Source organism: Hemitrygon akajei, chromosome 23 (genome assembly GCF_048418815.1).
Source record: "Hemitrygon akajei chromosome 23, sHemAka1.3, whole genome shotgun sequence".
Classification (NCBI taxonomy): Eukaryota; Metazoa; Chordata; class Chondrichthyes; order Myliobatiformes; family Dasyatidae; genus Hemitrygon; species Hemitrygon akajei.
The window spans coordinates 53,825,862-53,841,831 of record NC_133146.1 but is presented as its reverse complement, the minus strand read 5'-3'; the positions used below and the strand labels follow the sequence as shown (position 1 = coordinate 53,841,831).

At 42.5% G+C, this 15,970-nt stretch overlaps 1 protein-coding gene across 1 annotated transcript in view; it reads left to right on the top strand.

The window, feature by feature from the left end:
- The window catches only part of htra1b (HtrA serine peptidase 1b), a 66,991-nt gene that overhangs the window by 14,124 nt on the left and 36,897 nt on the right, over positions 1-15,970 (top strand). Inside the window, exons 2-3 of the mRNA XM_073027656.1 lie at positions 288-387; positions 2,540-2,744. Of these exons, the coding sequence (XP_072883757.1) occupies positions 288-387; positions 2,540-2,744 (305 nt within the window). The remainder of the gene's footprint in view (positions 1-287; positions 388-2,539; positions 2,745-15,970) is intronic.

Here is a 15,970-nt window from a genome sequence, read left to right as displayed (position 1 = left end):
ATTAAATAATCTGCTTCTACTTCAATGTTTCCTGTACTTTGTGTCTGACAATATCTCCGTAACAACAATATTTTTAAGAGATGCAGTATTTTTGAGCTTGTGCGATGTTACTAAGCATGGAATGCATTGTTCAATCTATTTAAACTAACATCCAGTGACTGTATCACGCAAACTGCATTGCAATACCATCTTTCAAAGTTAATAAAGAAATAAATTATTGTATAGCATGCCCAACCTGAAAAAAGCTGCCTAAAAATTCATTTGATTACCTTTTCTTTTGCTTACAGCTCAAAATGACCCCAACAGCCTGCGACACAAATACAATTTTATAGCAGATGTGGTGGATAAGATTGCTCCTGCTGTGGTTCACATTGAACTTTTTCGTAGGTATGCAAGACCCTTCTTGAGTCTTTCAGTTAATCTCTCTATAATTCACACGTTAATAGCACTTCTCAGACAAGTGAGCATTAGAAAAGAGGGTGATATCACTTATTGAAAGGTCTCCTAAAGCTTCAATTAATGGCAGCCTTTTGTGGAAATTATAGAAAGAAATATGAAGATAATTTCTCAAGCCATGCTTGCCATGGTGCTTTCATGTTTAAAAAAACTAAATATTAATAATGCCTAATAGAAAAGAGGGAGAAATCTGTTTTCTGGATAGAAAAGATTTAATTAAGCCATTTCTGGCTCAGGTAAGAATCTTTTGTACAACTGCATTAGAGATGTTAGCTCTGTTTGTTGTATATTCACCTTTATTTAAATGTTTAAAAACTTTTTGTGAGGTGTATAGGTTAGTTAGGCTAGGAAGCTTAAAGCTTCTAGTAGGTGGGATGTTTGGCATGTTTCCAAAATCTGCTGACCAATTTTGAAATATTGGTTACTTATGGCTATGCATTTGCAGACAATAAATAGAAATAACAAGATCGGTAGAATTAAGGGACAATACAAGATGAAGGCAAATTATAATAAATCATAAAATTTTGAAATAAAACCAAAAACCAATGTTGGATACTTCACCACACTTTATATTACGAGTAGATTATTATGAATCTACTTTTATTCTCCTTGTTCTGGCTGCTTTTCAGATTTATTAACTTGTCATTTTTGTGTCTTCCCTTCCCCTCCATTTTGAATGAAATGGATGTTGTCATCTTAAAACAGGCCCAAGGCTGCTCCATCCAATGCCATTTGTCTGACAGACTCATAAAAAGCAAAATCTGACATAATTCACTCGCTGTACTTCCAGCCACGTCTTCACTAAGGGACTTCCATTAAGGGAAGTCTATGTCATCAGATCAACTGAAATAAATAAAACGGCTTTTAATCTAATGCTTTTACCTTTATAGTGTTTTTAACATCTTTTCCATGTAAGGAAGCCAATACCATACAATTTTTTTTCAGAAGCAGTCTTGCCAATGTCCTATAAAATGTTTGAAATATTCAGTTCCCCTCACAATAAATAAGTATTTGATTTCTTAACTACTAAGGAGGCCAACAAGTCTCATGAATCCTCCACTAGAACACCAAGATTGCTCTAAATCTCAGCTTTTGTAGATATATTTTAAAAGTGATTTCCCCCATCAGGAAGGCCTCAAAGCCCTCTGCTTCTTTTTTGACAAAAGAACCAACTAAACCCCTTCCCCACCAACCCACTCCATCTGGCAGAACTGGTCTTCATCCTGAACAATTTTTCCTTTGGGTCCTCCCACTCCAGCGTCAAAGTACAAAACACAGTACTAACAGTCACACATGGAACAAAGCACACATAGCACCTGAAACGTGAAATAACAAGGTTAAAAAGTCTTTAAAGTGAGGTCATTGGTTGTGGGCACATCTCAATAGATGGGCAAGTGAGTGTAGTTGTCCCCTTTTGTTCAAGAGCCTGGCAGTTGAGAGGTAATTATTGTTCTTGAACCTGGTGGTGTGATTCCTTAAGACCTTAAGATATATGAAGAGGATTAGGCCATTTGGCCCATTGAGTCTGCTGCACCATTCCATATCTGATCCATTTTTCCCTGAGCCCCCACTCCTTGGCCTTCTCCCCGTAACCTTCTATACCATGTGCAATCAAGAACCTATCAATCTCTGCTTAAATACACTGGCCTCCACAGCTGCCTATGGCTAAAGAAATTTCTCTGCATCTCTGTTTTAAATGGATACCCCTCTATTCTGAGGCTGTGCCCTCTCGTCCTAGACTCCCCCACCATGGGAAACATCCTTTCCACATCTACTCTGTCTAGGCCTTTCAACATTCAAAAGGTTTCAATGATCTCCCCTCGTCCTTCCAAATTCCAGTGAGTACAGGCCCACAGCCTTCAGGCGCTCTTCACATGACAAGCCATCTAATCCCGAAATAATTTTCGTGAACCTCCCTTGAACTCTCTCCAGTTTTAGCACTTGTACCTTCTACCCGATGGCAGCAGTGAGAAAGGAGCATAGCCTGGGTGGTTGTATATGTTGCAGATTTCTGGGGGTACACAAGATATAAAATGTAAACAACCTGCATTGAAGCCTTTATATTTCTTATTTATTTATTTAGAGCAGTTTATTCCAACCGTGAATTGTCTGTTGCAAGTGGTTCGGGGTTCATTGTCTCTGAAGATGGATTGATAGTCACAAATGCACACGTGGTCACCAACAAGCACAGAGTAAAAGTGGAACTGAGGAACGGAGCGACGTACAATGCCAAAATAAAAGACATAGATGAGAAAGCGGATCTTGCTTTAATTAAAATCGATACTTCGGTAAGTTCTGTGCTCTCATTACTGTACAGTGTGTGATGATAAATATTATTCCCTATCTTTCAGAAGTTACATATTAACATAAGTTAGCGCAAGTGGTGGATACAGGGTCTATTTCAACATTTAAGAGAAATATGGATAGATACTGTACATGGAGGGCCATTGTCTGGGTGAAGATTGACTGGACTAGGCAGATTAATGGTTCAGAAGAGACTGGATGAACTGAAGGAGCTGGTTCTACGCTGTAGTGTTCTATGACTCTGAGCTAAAGCTACCAATTTTTCTCAGCACCGAAGTACTTACTAAAGAAAAAAAAAGAAAAATTGAATCTTTAGTTGTATTATTAAAGGTGAGGGACCATACATTACATTATGTGTAACCTGTAATGGAACGGTCTTTTAGTCTATCATCAACTGTTACTTTTTGCTTTCTTTTAAAGAGGCAATATTTTCAATCCCAATACTTCACTCTGCCTTGTATGTGACTGATTGACCAGCTGCCAAGTGGGAACTTGCTAAAAGCCTAGCTTAAATTCATATAGCTTGAATTAACTGTGTGTTGTTTAAAAACATGGCTAAGCCAACTTTGCTTGAAAACCTTTCCTTGTATCTTCTTAAATTCAAGTTAATTGGACCTGAGCTTAAGAAATCTACGATAATTTTCCTTGATTAATTAGTATGCTTCCAAATAGTGATCTTACTGGCTGCCTTTCCAGTAATTTCATGATTCCTGAGAATAGGCTGGCCCAGAATTACCACTAAACAACAATAATAAATTAGCAGACCTCCAGTCCTTAAGAAATTTTCCAGAATGAAAATTGGGCTGAGCCTCCTTTCTTTGTTTCTTTCAACAACCATTTAATCTGAGTCTGTTAATTACCTCCTCCGAGAGATGCTAAATCATTTAATATTTCTTCTCTCTAGGCTTATCACACCACTTTGTACACCTCCTGCTCCAGTACAATATCTGTGTCGTTCCCCTATTTTGTAAAGATAATTTAGTAAAAACAGTACCAATGCCTTTTGCATCTACACTTGTATTGCATTTTAAATCCTTTAATATAGCCCTATCTTCCTTTAGTTATTCACTTCTGCTTACGTAATTGGAACAAAAAAACATCTTTGTGTATTTACAAAATATTTTTGTTTTCCTTGGTTTTACTAGTGATGCTAATTTACTGGTTTTATGTGGTTTCAATAATGTTCTAATTCTCTGATTTTTCTCATCATGTTTTAACACCAGTACTGTATATACTCTTGTAGGTGTTCTTTAGCATAATAATAGGTAGTTTATGGCATAAACTTTGCTTGTTTGTTTTAACCTATTCTGTGTGCTCCTTGCATTTGAGATTCCCATTCTGTTAAAGGAAATGCCTTTGCTCCAACACCTCCCTGCCTCTTCCATAAACATCTTGTAGTGGTCTGACGCTGATTTATTCCATGTAGCTGTTTCCTGTTTACTTTTGCCAAGTTAACACCACAGTCAAGTTAAAATGTTCTTGCTGCATTTTGGAACATTTTCTGGGCCTGGCCAATCTTCAAGATTATTTTCCTAAACCAATCTTCCACTGATACTGCAGCCTAGGTCTCCGTCTCATTAGTTAAATCACAAGCCCAGAATTTTCTAGTATTTTAAGACGTGCTACGTTTTGAGGGCATTGTAAAAATCCTGTGCTGTTTGTATTTCTTATGAATTTACAGTAATGTTCGAGTGTTTTTGCTCTTCTCAGCTGTTGCTCATGTACGTGTTTGCATATGACAACAGACAGCCTGGTTGTTACTTTTTATTTAGATTTTTATGTCTACAGGGCCAACTCTATACTTTGATGACCTTACTCAATGCAAGTTCCATGCTCAGGAGCCTGTGACCAAAGACACTGAAGGGTTTACCTTGTGACAGCAATGACATCACATTGCCACATTTGCCTGCTTCTCGGCACTGACAATATCTTGCATTATGTTCTACTAACATTCTATGTCAATTCTCTGTTTTCTAGTCTGTTTTATAAATTTATCTTTGGTTTCTGAATCAGCACTTGGTGTGCTATCTTCCTGCCAAGTAATTCCTCTCCAAACCACTCACAAACCAGCTCATAATAATATTAGGACTGAGCAAGAGATTGGGACTAATCTGGATTTTATTCCCCTTTGGTCCTGTTAATTCTTTTCCAAACCCTGCAACTTCCTTCCTGTGGCCTACTAACCTTTCATCTTCATCTTTCCATGTTTCCAACTCAAACGTGCCCATTAGCAATATATTTAAGGTTATGTAGAGCAGTGACATAATTTAGTAGACATTTAGGACATGAATTGCTAGCTACTGTATCTAAGTAATGAAGCAGAATATCTGGTCTGGATGCAATTGTTAAATTACGCTCAAACCTTTCTTGAAATTTCTTTGTAAAATAGGCAGAAAATGACGATTAAATATGCATAATAAAAGTGGAAAATATTGCATTAGCCATTGCAGTGTGGTTTGGAAACTTTTTGGGACAATGCTTCTGATTTGTGTTGCCAGTTTTATGAATGAGGTACTATTTGCTGCAGCTGAATTTAGAAATGGAAGAAAAGATCAGATGAAAAATTGTATGTGGTTTGCATATAAATTGCATGCTGAAGATCTGCTGATACTTTGAATTGAAAATGAGTGGAAAATTGATCTCCAAGTCCTACCCTGCTCAAAATAACCCTTTGTTTTGCATTTATCCTTTTTTTTAACTCAATGTTGTTTACTCAAGTTACACATTGGGCCATTAGTGACAACTTTGTAACAGGCTGAACCACTGTTAGGAAGGGAATCATTGGAAGCATGTTTTCTGGAAGTGCACATTCCCAAGTCATTACTGTAACAGCGAGAATGCTTTGATCTTTCATCAATCCAGAAATCATTATTATTACTGTTTTTAATTGTTTAAGCAGAGCCTTTGTCCATCTTGAACTCAACATTAATGTAAGAGGGAGAAGTTTAAAGGGGAGTTGCACATTAAGTTTTTAACTCTGAGTGGTAGGTACTTGGAACATGCTTCTGGGTGTGGTGGTCGAGTAGGCGTATTAGTGGCAGTTAGACTGACACAGAGTTACGCAGCGAATGGAAGAATATGAAGATGTGTGGGAACTTGAGTTTAGTTTAATTTGGCATCGTGTTTAACACACTGTGGTCTTAAGAGCCTGTTCCTGTCTTGTACTGCTCTATGTCACTACCAGCTCCTCTAGATTCAATTACATAGTCACAAATGCTGTTATCAAATAAGTAATAGATCTTCCCTCCAATAAGTTGTGCAATGGATTCCTTCTGGAAAACAATAATTTGGAAAGTCTTGGATAAAGGTACTTTTTGAAGAATGTGAATTATGTATTTTCCAAAAGGCAAGTGATATTATGACACTATAAAGATCAGTTTGCAAACATTAAAATGTTTTTAAGTGGTACTTGAGCAATCCTGTTAAGGACTTCTTTTTCCACGCAACACACATGTTGGAGGAACTCAACAGGCCAGACAGCATCTATGGAAAAGAGTAAATAGTTGGTGTTTTGGGCAGAGACCCTTCATCAGGACATATGTATGTGGTAAACACGACATTAAACTAAACCTAAGATCCCGATGAAGGGTCTCGGCCCAAAACGTTGACTGTTTACTCTTTTCCATAGATACTGCTTAACCTGCTGAATTCCCTCAGCATTTTGTGTGTGTTGCTTTGGATTTCCAGCATCTGCAGATTTTCTTGTGAAAGGACTTCCCTCTACCCAATAGGTAACTTTGTCCAAGTCATCCACTTTAAAATAAGTTAGGAACTGATTAAACATGATTGGGAAAATATTCTTTTAATGGAACATTACTTTTTCATGTAGTTTTTAGTTGATTATTTACTATTGTAATAGATCCCTCATTCTATTTTTATATCTAACAAATCTGAAGGGACGTCTCAGATTGCAGCTGTTCTTGTGTTCAAAAACCTTTTGTTTTGATTGTGCCAAATACCTTGGGAGTTGGTAGGATGTTCTCAAGCTTTCTTTCTTATTTGCTATCACCTAGATTGTGCCGAATTGTAAAGTTCTGATACTGTGTAATGATTTTTATGTATTGTATTAATTCAACTTCTCAGTTCAGGATCAATTTCCTTGGAAGAACTTCCTTAATTTGGCGTCTGGTAGGCTGGTCATTTTAAAAAAAAACACACACACAACTGGGGTGTCATGGTAGCTTTATTGCCAGTGACGGGGGTTCAATTCTCACCACAGTCTGTAAGGAGTTTGTATGTTCTATCCTGTGGCCGCATGGTCTACTCCGGTTGCTCTAGTTTCTCTCATATTCCGAAGATGTACAAGTTGGTAAGGAACATGCTGTGTCGGCGTTGGAAGTATGGTAACAGTTATAGGCTGCCTCCTGCACAGCCTCAGATTGTGTTTGTCATTGACGCAAACTGCGTATTTCACTGTATGTTTTGATGTACGTGTGTCAAGTAAAGCTCATCTTTTATCTTTGAAACAGACCAAAGGGATCTTGGAATTGTTGGAAGTCCTACAAGATAAAAAAAGGAAGGATTTTTAAAAAAGAATAACCGTAACAGAATCATTGAAAAACTGTACCAACCTGGTCATTCAACCAGTGTGCAAAAACCAAACTGTCGCAAATACGAGAAAAAGAATGGTTTAATGGTTCTATGTAATATCAGAGAATGTATACATCATGAAATTCTTACTTACTGCAGACAACCACGAAACAGAATAAAAACCCCAAAGAATTCATGACAGAGAAAGATTAGAGCCCAAAATCTCTGCTCTCCCTCCCCCACACAGGCAGCAGCAAATCATCAACCCCCCTCCCCCCAGCCTGCCTCAGAAAAAAGCATCAACCCTCACTACCCAACAATAATAAAGCCCCCAAAGAGCCCATGATCTAAAGTCTATCAGAAAAAAACTGTCCATCCAAACACTTCCAACACCCACAGGATCACTCTCTCACTAACGAAGGAGAAGAGAGGTATCACTCCTGCCGCAGCAAGAGGGGAGACCGGCAGCTCACTGTTTTGACGTTGCAATTTGCAGCATTGTTTACTTTGACAGCAGTGTCCACTGCTGACTCAATGTTCCGATCTCCTATGACACCGGTAAGGAATCGGAGTCGTCTGCAAGGCCACATCTTGAAGATGCATGTCTTCCAGGCCACAGCTGGAGATATTGAAAACTCTAGGCCGCTCACCTAGCTCTGAGAGCGGGAAGCCACCACAGTGAAAAATAATAATAATAATAATAATAATACTAATATTATTATTAAATAAATAAATAAATAAATAAGCAATAAATTTTGAGAACATGAAATGAATAGTCCTTGAAAGTGAGTCCATAAGTTGTGGGAACATTTTAATGATGAAGTGAAGTTGAGTGATGTATTACTCCTTGGTTCAAGAGCTTGATATCTGAGGGGTAATAACTGTTCCAGAACTCGGTGCTGTGAGTCCTGAGCAATGTTCCCTCTAATTTGTAATGACCAGTGTGCAAAAATCTTGTGCTGTGCAATTTTTTTGCCCTGTGACAACAAAATGTGCGCACTTAATTTCTTCAACAAACGCAGTATAAGTAAGCCACTTCTAAAATCTGCAGACAAATCATCACAAACTCCACATTATCAATACCGTCTGCACCAGACACCGGAAAAGGAAATGTGATTGTGTACGATTGTGAAATATACTTAACATGCCAGCAAGGTGGAGGGTGATAATCATTTGTGCGCAGTGTAAATTCCTTTGTACACTGGTAACTAAAGATGTGTGCGCGCACATGCCTTAAAGGAAACATTAGTCCTGACAATCCTGTACCTTCTTTCTGATGGGAGCAGCGAGAAGAGTTTATCCTCCACCATCCTTGGTGATGGAGGAATATACATTATTTTAAGTGATAACAGGAAAAGTTATCCCTTCAATGATTGTAGGTGTAATTAAAGATGGTACAAAATTTTAGGAGAGCGCATAAAGTTGTTTGATAAAATAGTAAAACTTGTGATTTGGGAATGTTTCAAATTCAGCAGAGGGTGAAAAAAGATTGATTCAGATTCAGTTTATTTGTCATTTAGAAACCACAAATGCAATGCAGTTAAAAAATGAGACATCGTTCCTCCAGAATGATATCACAAAAGCATATGACAAAACAGATTACACCAGAAAATCCACATAATGTTTGGCAATCCCCAATCCAGAGTCCGGAGAGGCTGCTGCGTATTAATATCGTGCTACCGTCTTAGCGTGTTCCCCGGAAAGGAGCTCCAAATCCACCAGACAAAACAAGACCAAAAACTAAAGCTACAAGACCTGCACAAAACCACATACCGTAGATTCCGGATTTTAAGCCGCTACTTTTTTCCCACATTTTGAACAGCTTTGAACTCTGCGGCCTTTAATACGGCGCGGCTAATACATGGTTTTTTTTCATGCCGCCAAAAACATTTTGCCTCGTAACAGTAGACCAATAAAATTGATGAGTAGTTCACAGAGGTCCAATGAAATTGTACGATAAATCAAGCGCACTTTCACAATTAAATTATTGTAAATCAGTCATTTGTACTCACCCTCATCAACATGGAAAACACTCGAAGAAAAGCATTGTGCTGCCTTTATGGCAGTTATTTAGTTTATAATATTTTCGCTTAGTAATTCATTTGTTAGTTAAAGTTAGAAGTGTTTTAACTATATTTGTTTTCTGTACTACATCGCGGGATGCTATGACGTCACACCCGGTTTCGCCGCGTCTTGTGGGATACCGGTTTGCGATAAACAGGAAGGAGGGGGCATTAGACCCGAGCGAAACGCTGCTTTTAAATGCCGTTTGCGATAAACGGGAAGGAGGGGGGCGAGCGGCGGAGCGAAAACGCTGCTTTTAAGTTAAAGGCGATCAATAACTTTTCCTGGTAGGCTGCAATATATATATTTTTTACCAGTCGTTAGGAGATATTGGAATGTTGTTCAGTAAAGAAGTATACGCAACGTATATTTAAAAGTAGCCGCGTTACAGGCACGGTTTGAAAAAAAGCATTTGCAATATGTATTTGTTTTTGTTACCATATGGATTTAATTAAAAGTTAAAAAATCCTCACGTGTAATATCTTTCTGTGTAAATATCTCATATTACTACGTGGGACACCTGCGGCCGAAAATCCGGTGCGGCCTGTACAAGTAAAAAATTGATTTTATTTCTAAAATTAGAGCCAGCGGCTTTTAATCAGGTGCGCTCTGTAGTCCGGAATCTACGGTAGTTACAACATATAGTTACAACAGTGCAAACAATAGTATAATTGATTTTAAAAAAAAGACCATCGGCACAGTAAAAATAGTCCAAAGATGTTAAAAGACTATAAAATCACCACACAGTTTCCACAAGTCTCCAGAGTCCCGACATCCCATGCCGGCGGCAGAAGGGAATACCCCTGCTATGGACTTCCACGGCACTGCCCAACTCAGCCTCGCAGATACAGCAAACAATGAAAGCTCCGTTGAACCCAGCCTCGCAGATACAGCACACACCGAAAGCGACCTGACTGCAGCAGACTCCGAGTCCATCGAACCTCCGAGCCTCTGACCATCCCCTCTGGCACAGCTTCTCTGAGCACCATCCTCTGCCGAGCGTATTAAGACGGCCCTGCCAACGGCCATCAGCAATACGACCCCGAGGACTGGGGGCCTGTTCTTCCCAGCAAAGTCCCGGACCTCACAGCAGCAGCAGCAACAAAGAAGGTCTTCCTGGAGATTTCCCGATGTTCCTCCGTGCTTCCACATCCATTTTCAATCAATTATGATTGTGCACGGCACCCCACTTCACAACTAACAGATAATCAGCTCCGGAGTGGCCGCTGCAAGCTGCGTTACGCCGCCATCTTGGAATCTTGATAAAGTAATTATTGAAGTTGAGAGTAAACTAACAAAAAAATCCAAGTGTTTCTGCAGATAAAACTTGAAGGGGAAAAACGTGAGGGCAAATATGCATCCTAACAGACAGAAATGGGTGAATATATGACAAGTTCGATTGGATGTTTGATGCCGACTGGGGCACTACAGTGAGAAATGGCCTTGCAGCCTGCATTGGCTAGCGACTCAGGGCTGAAATGAGCTAAGCTGAATCCTGGTTTGATGTTTGGTATTCTGTGTTGTTTGCTTTTTGCCGTTTGTGCAATTTGTTCTTTTTATTTAGTGTGTTGGTGTTTTCTTGAACGGGTTGCATGGCATTTCTTTGCTTGGTGGCTGCATGCGGGAGGACAAGTCTCAGCCGTATTCTGTATGCATACTTTGTACTCTGAATCGTTCATCTTTGAATGTATAACGGATAATTAAGAAATTACAGAAATTTTGAGTCTGGAGAAGAAGTTTGCTGTGTCAAGTGCTAAGATAAAATGTGATTCCAAGCTTTTTTTGCTTTGCAATGTTGCTGGCAGTAAGTGGAGGAACCAGACTGCTGGGCTCACTCGTAGCTGAGGTGCTGGATAGCTCCTGATGGTACGAGAGGGAAAGCAACCAGAAGTCGTGATACATGTTGGGACCAACGACATAGGCAGGAAGAGGGATGGGGTCCTGAAGTGTGAGTTTCGGGAACTAGGCAGAAGGCTGAAGAACAGGACCTCAAGGGTGGCGTTCTCAGGATTGCTGCCAGTACTACGTGATAGTGATGGTAAGAATTGGAGGAGATGGCAGTTGAATGCATGGCTGAGGGGTTGGTGCAGGGGGCAGGGTTTTAGATTTTTGGACCATTGGGATCTCTTCTGGGGAAGGTGGGACCTGTACAGATTGGATTGGTTGCACCTGAACTCAAGGGGGAGCAATATCCTTGCTGGTAGGGTTGCTAGCATGGTTCGGGAGGGTTTAAACTAATTTGCAAGGGGGATGGGACCCGGAGCGAAGAAAGAAGTGCATGGAGTAAAGTCAGACCTAACATATAGAGAGGCTTTGAGGAAAGAGCAGCAGATTAAAGGGTATGAAGGTAGTAAGGTAGAAGGGCTAAAGTGTGTGTACTTCAGTGCAAGAAGCATCAGGAACAAAGGTGATGAACTGAGAGCTTGGATACATACATGGAATTATGATGTAGTGGCCATTACGGAGACTTGGCTGGCACCAGGACAGGAATGGATTCTCAATATTTCTGGATTTCAGTGCTTTAAAAGGGATAGAGAGGGGGGGAAAGGGGAGGAGGGTGGCATTACTGGTCAGGGATACTATTACAGCTGCAGAAAGGGTGGGTAATGTAGCAGGATCCTCTTTTGAGTCAGTATGGGTGGAAGTCAGGAACAGGAAGGGAGCAGTTACTCTACTGGGGGTATTCTATAGGCCCCCTGGTAGCAGCAGAGATACTGAGGAGCAGATTGGGAGGCAGATTTTGGAAAGGTGCAAAAATAACAGGGTTGTTATCATGGGTGACTTTAACTTCCCTAATATTGATTGGCACTTGATTAGTTCCAAGGGTTTAGATGGGTCAGAGTTTAAGTGTGTCCAGGATGGATTCCTGTCACAGTATGTTGACAGGCTGACTGGGGGGGAATGCCATACTAGATCTAGTATTAGGTAATGAACTGGGTCAGGTCACAGATCTGTCAGTGGGTGAGCATCTGGGGGACAGTGATCACCACTCCCTGACCTTTAGCATTATCATGGAAAAGGATAGAATCAGAGAGGATAGGAAAATTTTTAATTGGGGAAGGGCAAATTATGAGGCTATAAGGCTAGAACTTGTGGGTGTGAATTGTACTATAGACATGTGGTCGATGTTTAAGGATCTCTTGCAGGATGTTAGGGATAAATTTGTCCCGGTGAGGAAGATATAGGGTGAAGGAACCATGGGTGACGTGAAGTGGAAAATCTAGTCAGGTGGAAGAAGACAGCATACATGAGGTTTTGGAAGCAAGGATCAGATGGGTCTATTGAGGAATAGACTCAATGTCCCATTGTCTCATTGACTCAATGTCACTTCCATACCAGGCGCCTTGCACACGCATGAGGGATCACCGACGCCTAGCGGGCTGACACCTCCAGTTAGGCCGGAACCAGCACAACCACCGTCTCCGGTGCAATCACCACCGGCACCTGTGCAATCACCGCTGGTGCTACGTAGATCGCAGCGACAGATTCGACCACCTGATAGACTTAACCTGTAAATATACTTGTAAGAAACTTCGCCCCATGGGGACTCTCTTTTAAAACAAAAGGGGGGTGAATGTGGTGGGAGGGGCCCGTCATATGCCATAGTCACGCTTTTTAGGTGGCTCTGGAAGTCCAGCCCCAATAGCACAGGCGCGCACAGTTGAGGCATGACCAGTAGCGCAAAGTCCCGATATTCTGTGCCATGCACCACCAATGTCGCTACACAACCCCCCCCCCCCCCCCCGGATGTCTGTGGAATGCGACCCAGAAGCCATGGTGACCCTCTGGCTTACCGGCTGTGTCACGAGTCCGCAGCGTTGCACCGTGACCGGGTGAATAAAACTCTCAGTGCTGCCCGTGTCAAACAGGCAGCTAGTCCTGTGCCCCTCCACCAGGATGTCCATCATTGACCTTGCAAGCTGGTGTGGGGTGCTTTGGTCGAGGGTTATGGAGGCCAGAGTTGAATCGCCATCTTGGTGCCCGGTAAACACCTGTGGGTCGGAGGCGGGGCGAGGTGGCGCCGACAAAGATGGCCGCCCCCATGTCTCGCACGAGGTGGGCAGGCAAGATGGCGGCGACCACGATCGCGACCCCCATGCCTCGCACGTGGAGGTGCTTGACCCCGCTTGTGGTTCAGACTTACAGACCTTGGCGAAATGGCCCTTCTTCCCGCAGCTGAAGCAGGTCGCTTCTCGGGCCGGGCAGCATTTTCGGGGGTGCTTTTCAAGTCCGCAGAAGTAACACTGCGCAGACTTGCGACTGGCAGCAGCTGTGGTCGGTTTTGGGGAGTTCGTGGACTCGCTACTGGCAGCAGCCGAGCTCGATTAGCTCGCGGGTGGCGGGGTCTGCAGCGTCCACGGAACCGGCGGGGGATCGCGCGGCTGGACAGCGTCAGCGTTGTGCAGGGCAGCCTCCAGTGTGTCAGCCATCTCAATCGCCGAGCGTAAGGTAAGATCGGCATTTTCTAGCAGCCGCTGGCGCACGTACACAGACCTGATCCCCGTAACGAAGGCGTCTCGTACCAGGAGCTCCGCATGCTGTTCCGCTGTCAGTCCCTTGCCGTCGCAGGCCCGCACGAGTGTCTGTAGGGCTCGGAGAAACTCCCCGCTCGACTCGCTGGTTCGCTGCCGCCGCGTCGCTAAGTGATGTCTTGCGTAGACAGTGTTCACCGGCCGCAGGTACTGTCTTTTGAGGGCGTCCAGTGCCCCTTGGTAGGTCGGCAGGTCCCTGATGAGGGAGTAAACTTTCGAGCTGACCCTCGAAAGGAGGATTCTGCGCATAATAGCGGGCTCAGTCACGGGAATCTGTTCCAAGTATGATTGGAAGCATGCAAGCCAGAGTTCAAAGGCAAGAGCTGCTTCTGAGTCTTGAGGATCAATGTCCAATTTTTTCCAGACGTAAAATGCCTTCCATGTTTTAAAACTTTCAGCCAATAAAATTGATGCACCATCAATAACTCTGAGACGTGGGTTAAGGTAGGCTTTTATTGGCTGGAAGAAGGCACAAGCAGCAAGTGACCATCACACAACATCCTGGAGACCGAGGAAGGGGCAGTGCCTCCAATCGCCTTTATACAGGGGCCAGTGGGAGGAGCCACAGGAGCAGTCAGCGGGGGGGCGTGTCCAGACAGGTATATGTAGTTCACCATAATAGGGTAGCAAGAAAGGAGCTTAAGAAAGGGCTGAGAAGAGCAAGAAGGGGGCATGAGAAGGCCTAGGCGAGTAGGGTAAAGGAAAACCCCAAGGCATTCTTCAATTATGTGAAGAACAAAAGGATGACAGGAGTGAAGGTAGGATCGATTAGAGATAAAAGTGGAAAGATGAGCCTGGAGGCTGTGGAAGTGAGCGAGGTCCTCAATGAATACTTCTGTTCAGTATTCACCACTGAGAGGGAACTTGATGACGGTGAGGACAATATGAGTGAGGTTGATGTTCTGGAGCATGTTGATATTAAGAGAGAGAAGGTTTTGGAGTTGTTAAAATACATTAGGATGGATAAGTCCCCGGGGCCTGATGGAATATTCCCCAGGCTGCTCCACGTGGCAAGGGAAGAGATTGCTGAACCTCTGGCTAGGATCTTTATGTCCTCGTTGTCCACGGGAATGGTACCGGAGGATTGGAGGGAGGCGAATGTTGTCTCCTTGTTCAAAAAAGGTAGTAGGGATAGTCCAGGTAATTATAGACCAGTGAGCCTTATGTCTGTGGTGGGAAAGCTGTTGGAAAAGATTCTTAGAGATAGGATCTATGGGCATTTAGAGAATCATGGTCTGATCAGGGACAGTCAGCATGGCTTTGTGAAGGGCAGATCATGCCTAACAAGCCTGATAGAGTTCTTTGAGGAGGTGACCAGGCATATAGATGAGGGTAGTGCAGTGGATGTGATCTACATGGATTTTAGTAAGGCATTTGACAAGGTTCCACACGGTAGGCTTATTCAGAAAGTCAGAAGGCATGGGATCCAGAGAAGTTTGGCCAGGTGGATTCAGAATTGGCTTGCCTGTAGAAGGCAGAGGATCTTGGTGGAGGGAGTACATTCAGATTGGAGGGTTGTGACTAGTGGTGTCCCACAAGGATCTGTTCTGGGACCTCTACTTTTTGTGATTTTTATTAACGACTTGGATGTGGGGTTAGAAGGGTGGGTTGGCAAGTTTGCAGACGACACAAAGGTTGGTGGTGGTGTAGATAGTGTAGAGGATTGTCAGAGATTGCAGAGAGACATTGATAGGATGCAGAAGTGGGCTGAGAAGTGTCAGATGGAGTTCAACCCGGAGAAGTGTGAGGTGGTACACTTTGGAAGGACAAACTCCAAGGCAGAGTACAAAGTAAATGGCAGGATACTTGGTAGTATGGAGGAGCAGAGGGATCTGGGGGTACATGTCCACAGATCCCTGAAAGTTACCTCACAGGTAGATAGGGTAATTAAGAAAGCTTATGGGGTGTTGGCTTTCATAAGTCGAGGGATAGAGTTTAAGAGACGCGATGTAATGATGCAGCTCTATAAAACTCTGGTTAGGCCACACTTGGAGTACTGTGTCCAGATCTGGTTGCCTCAGTATAGGAAGGATGTGGAAGCATTGGAAAGGGTACAGAGGGGATTTACCAGGATGCAGCCTTGT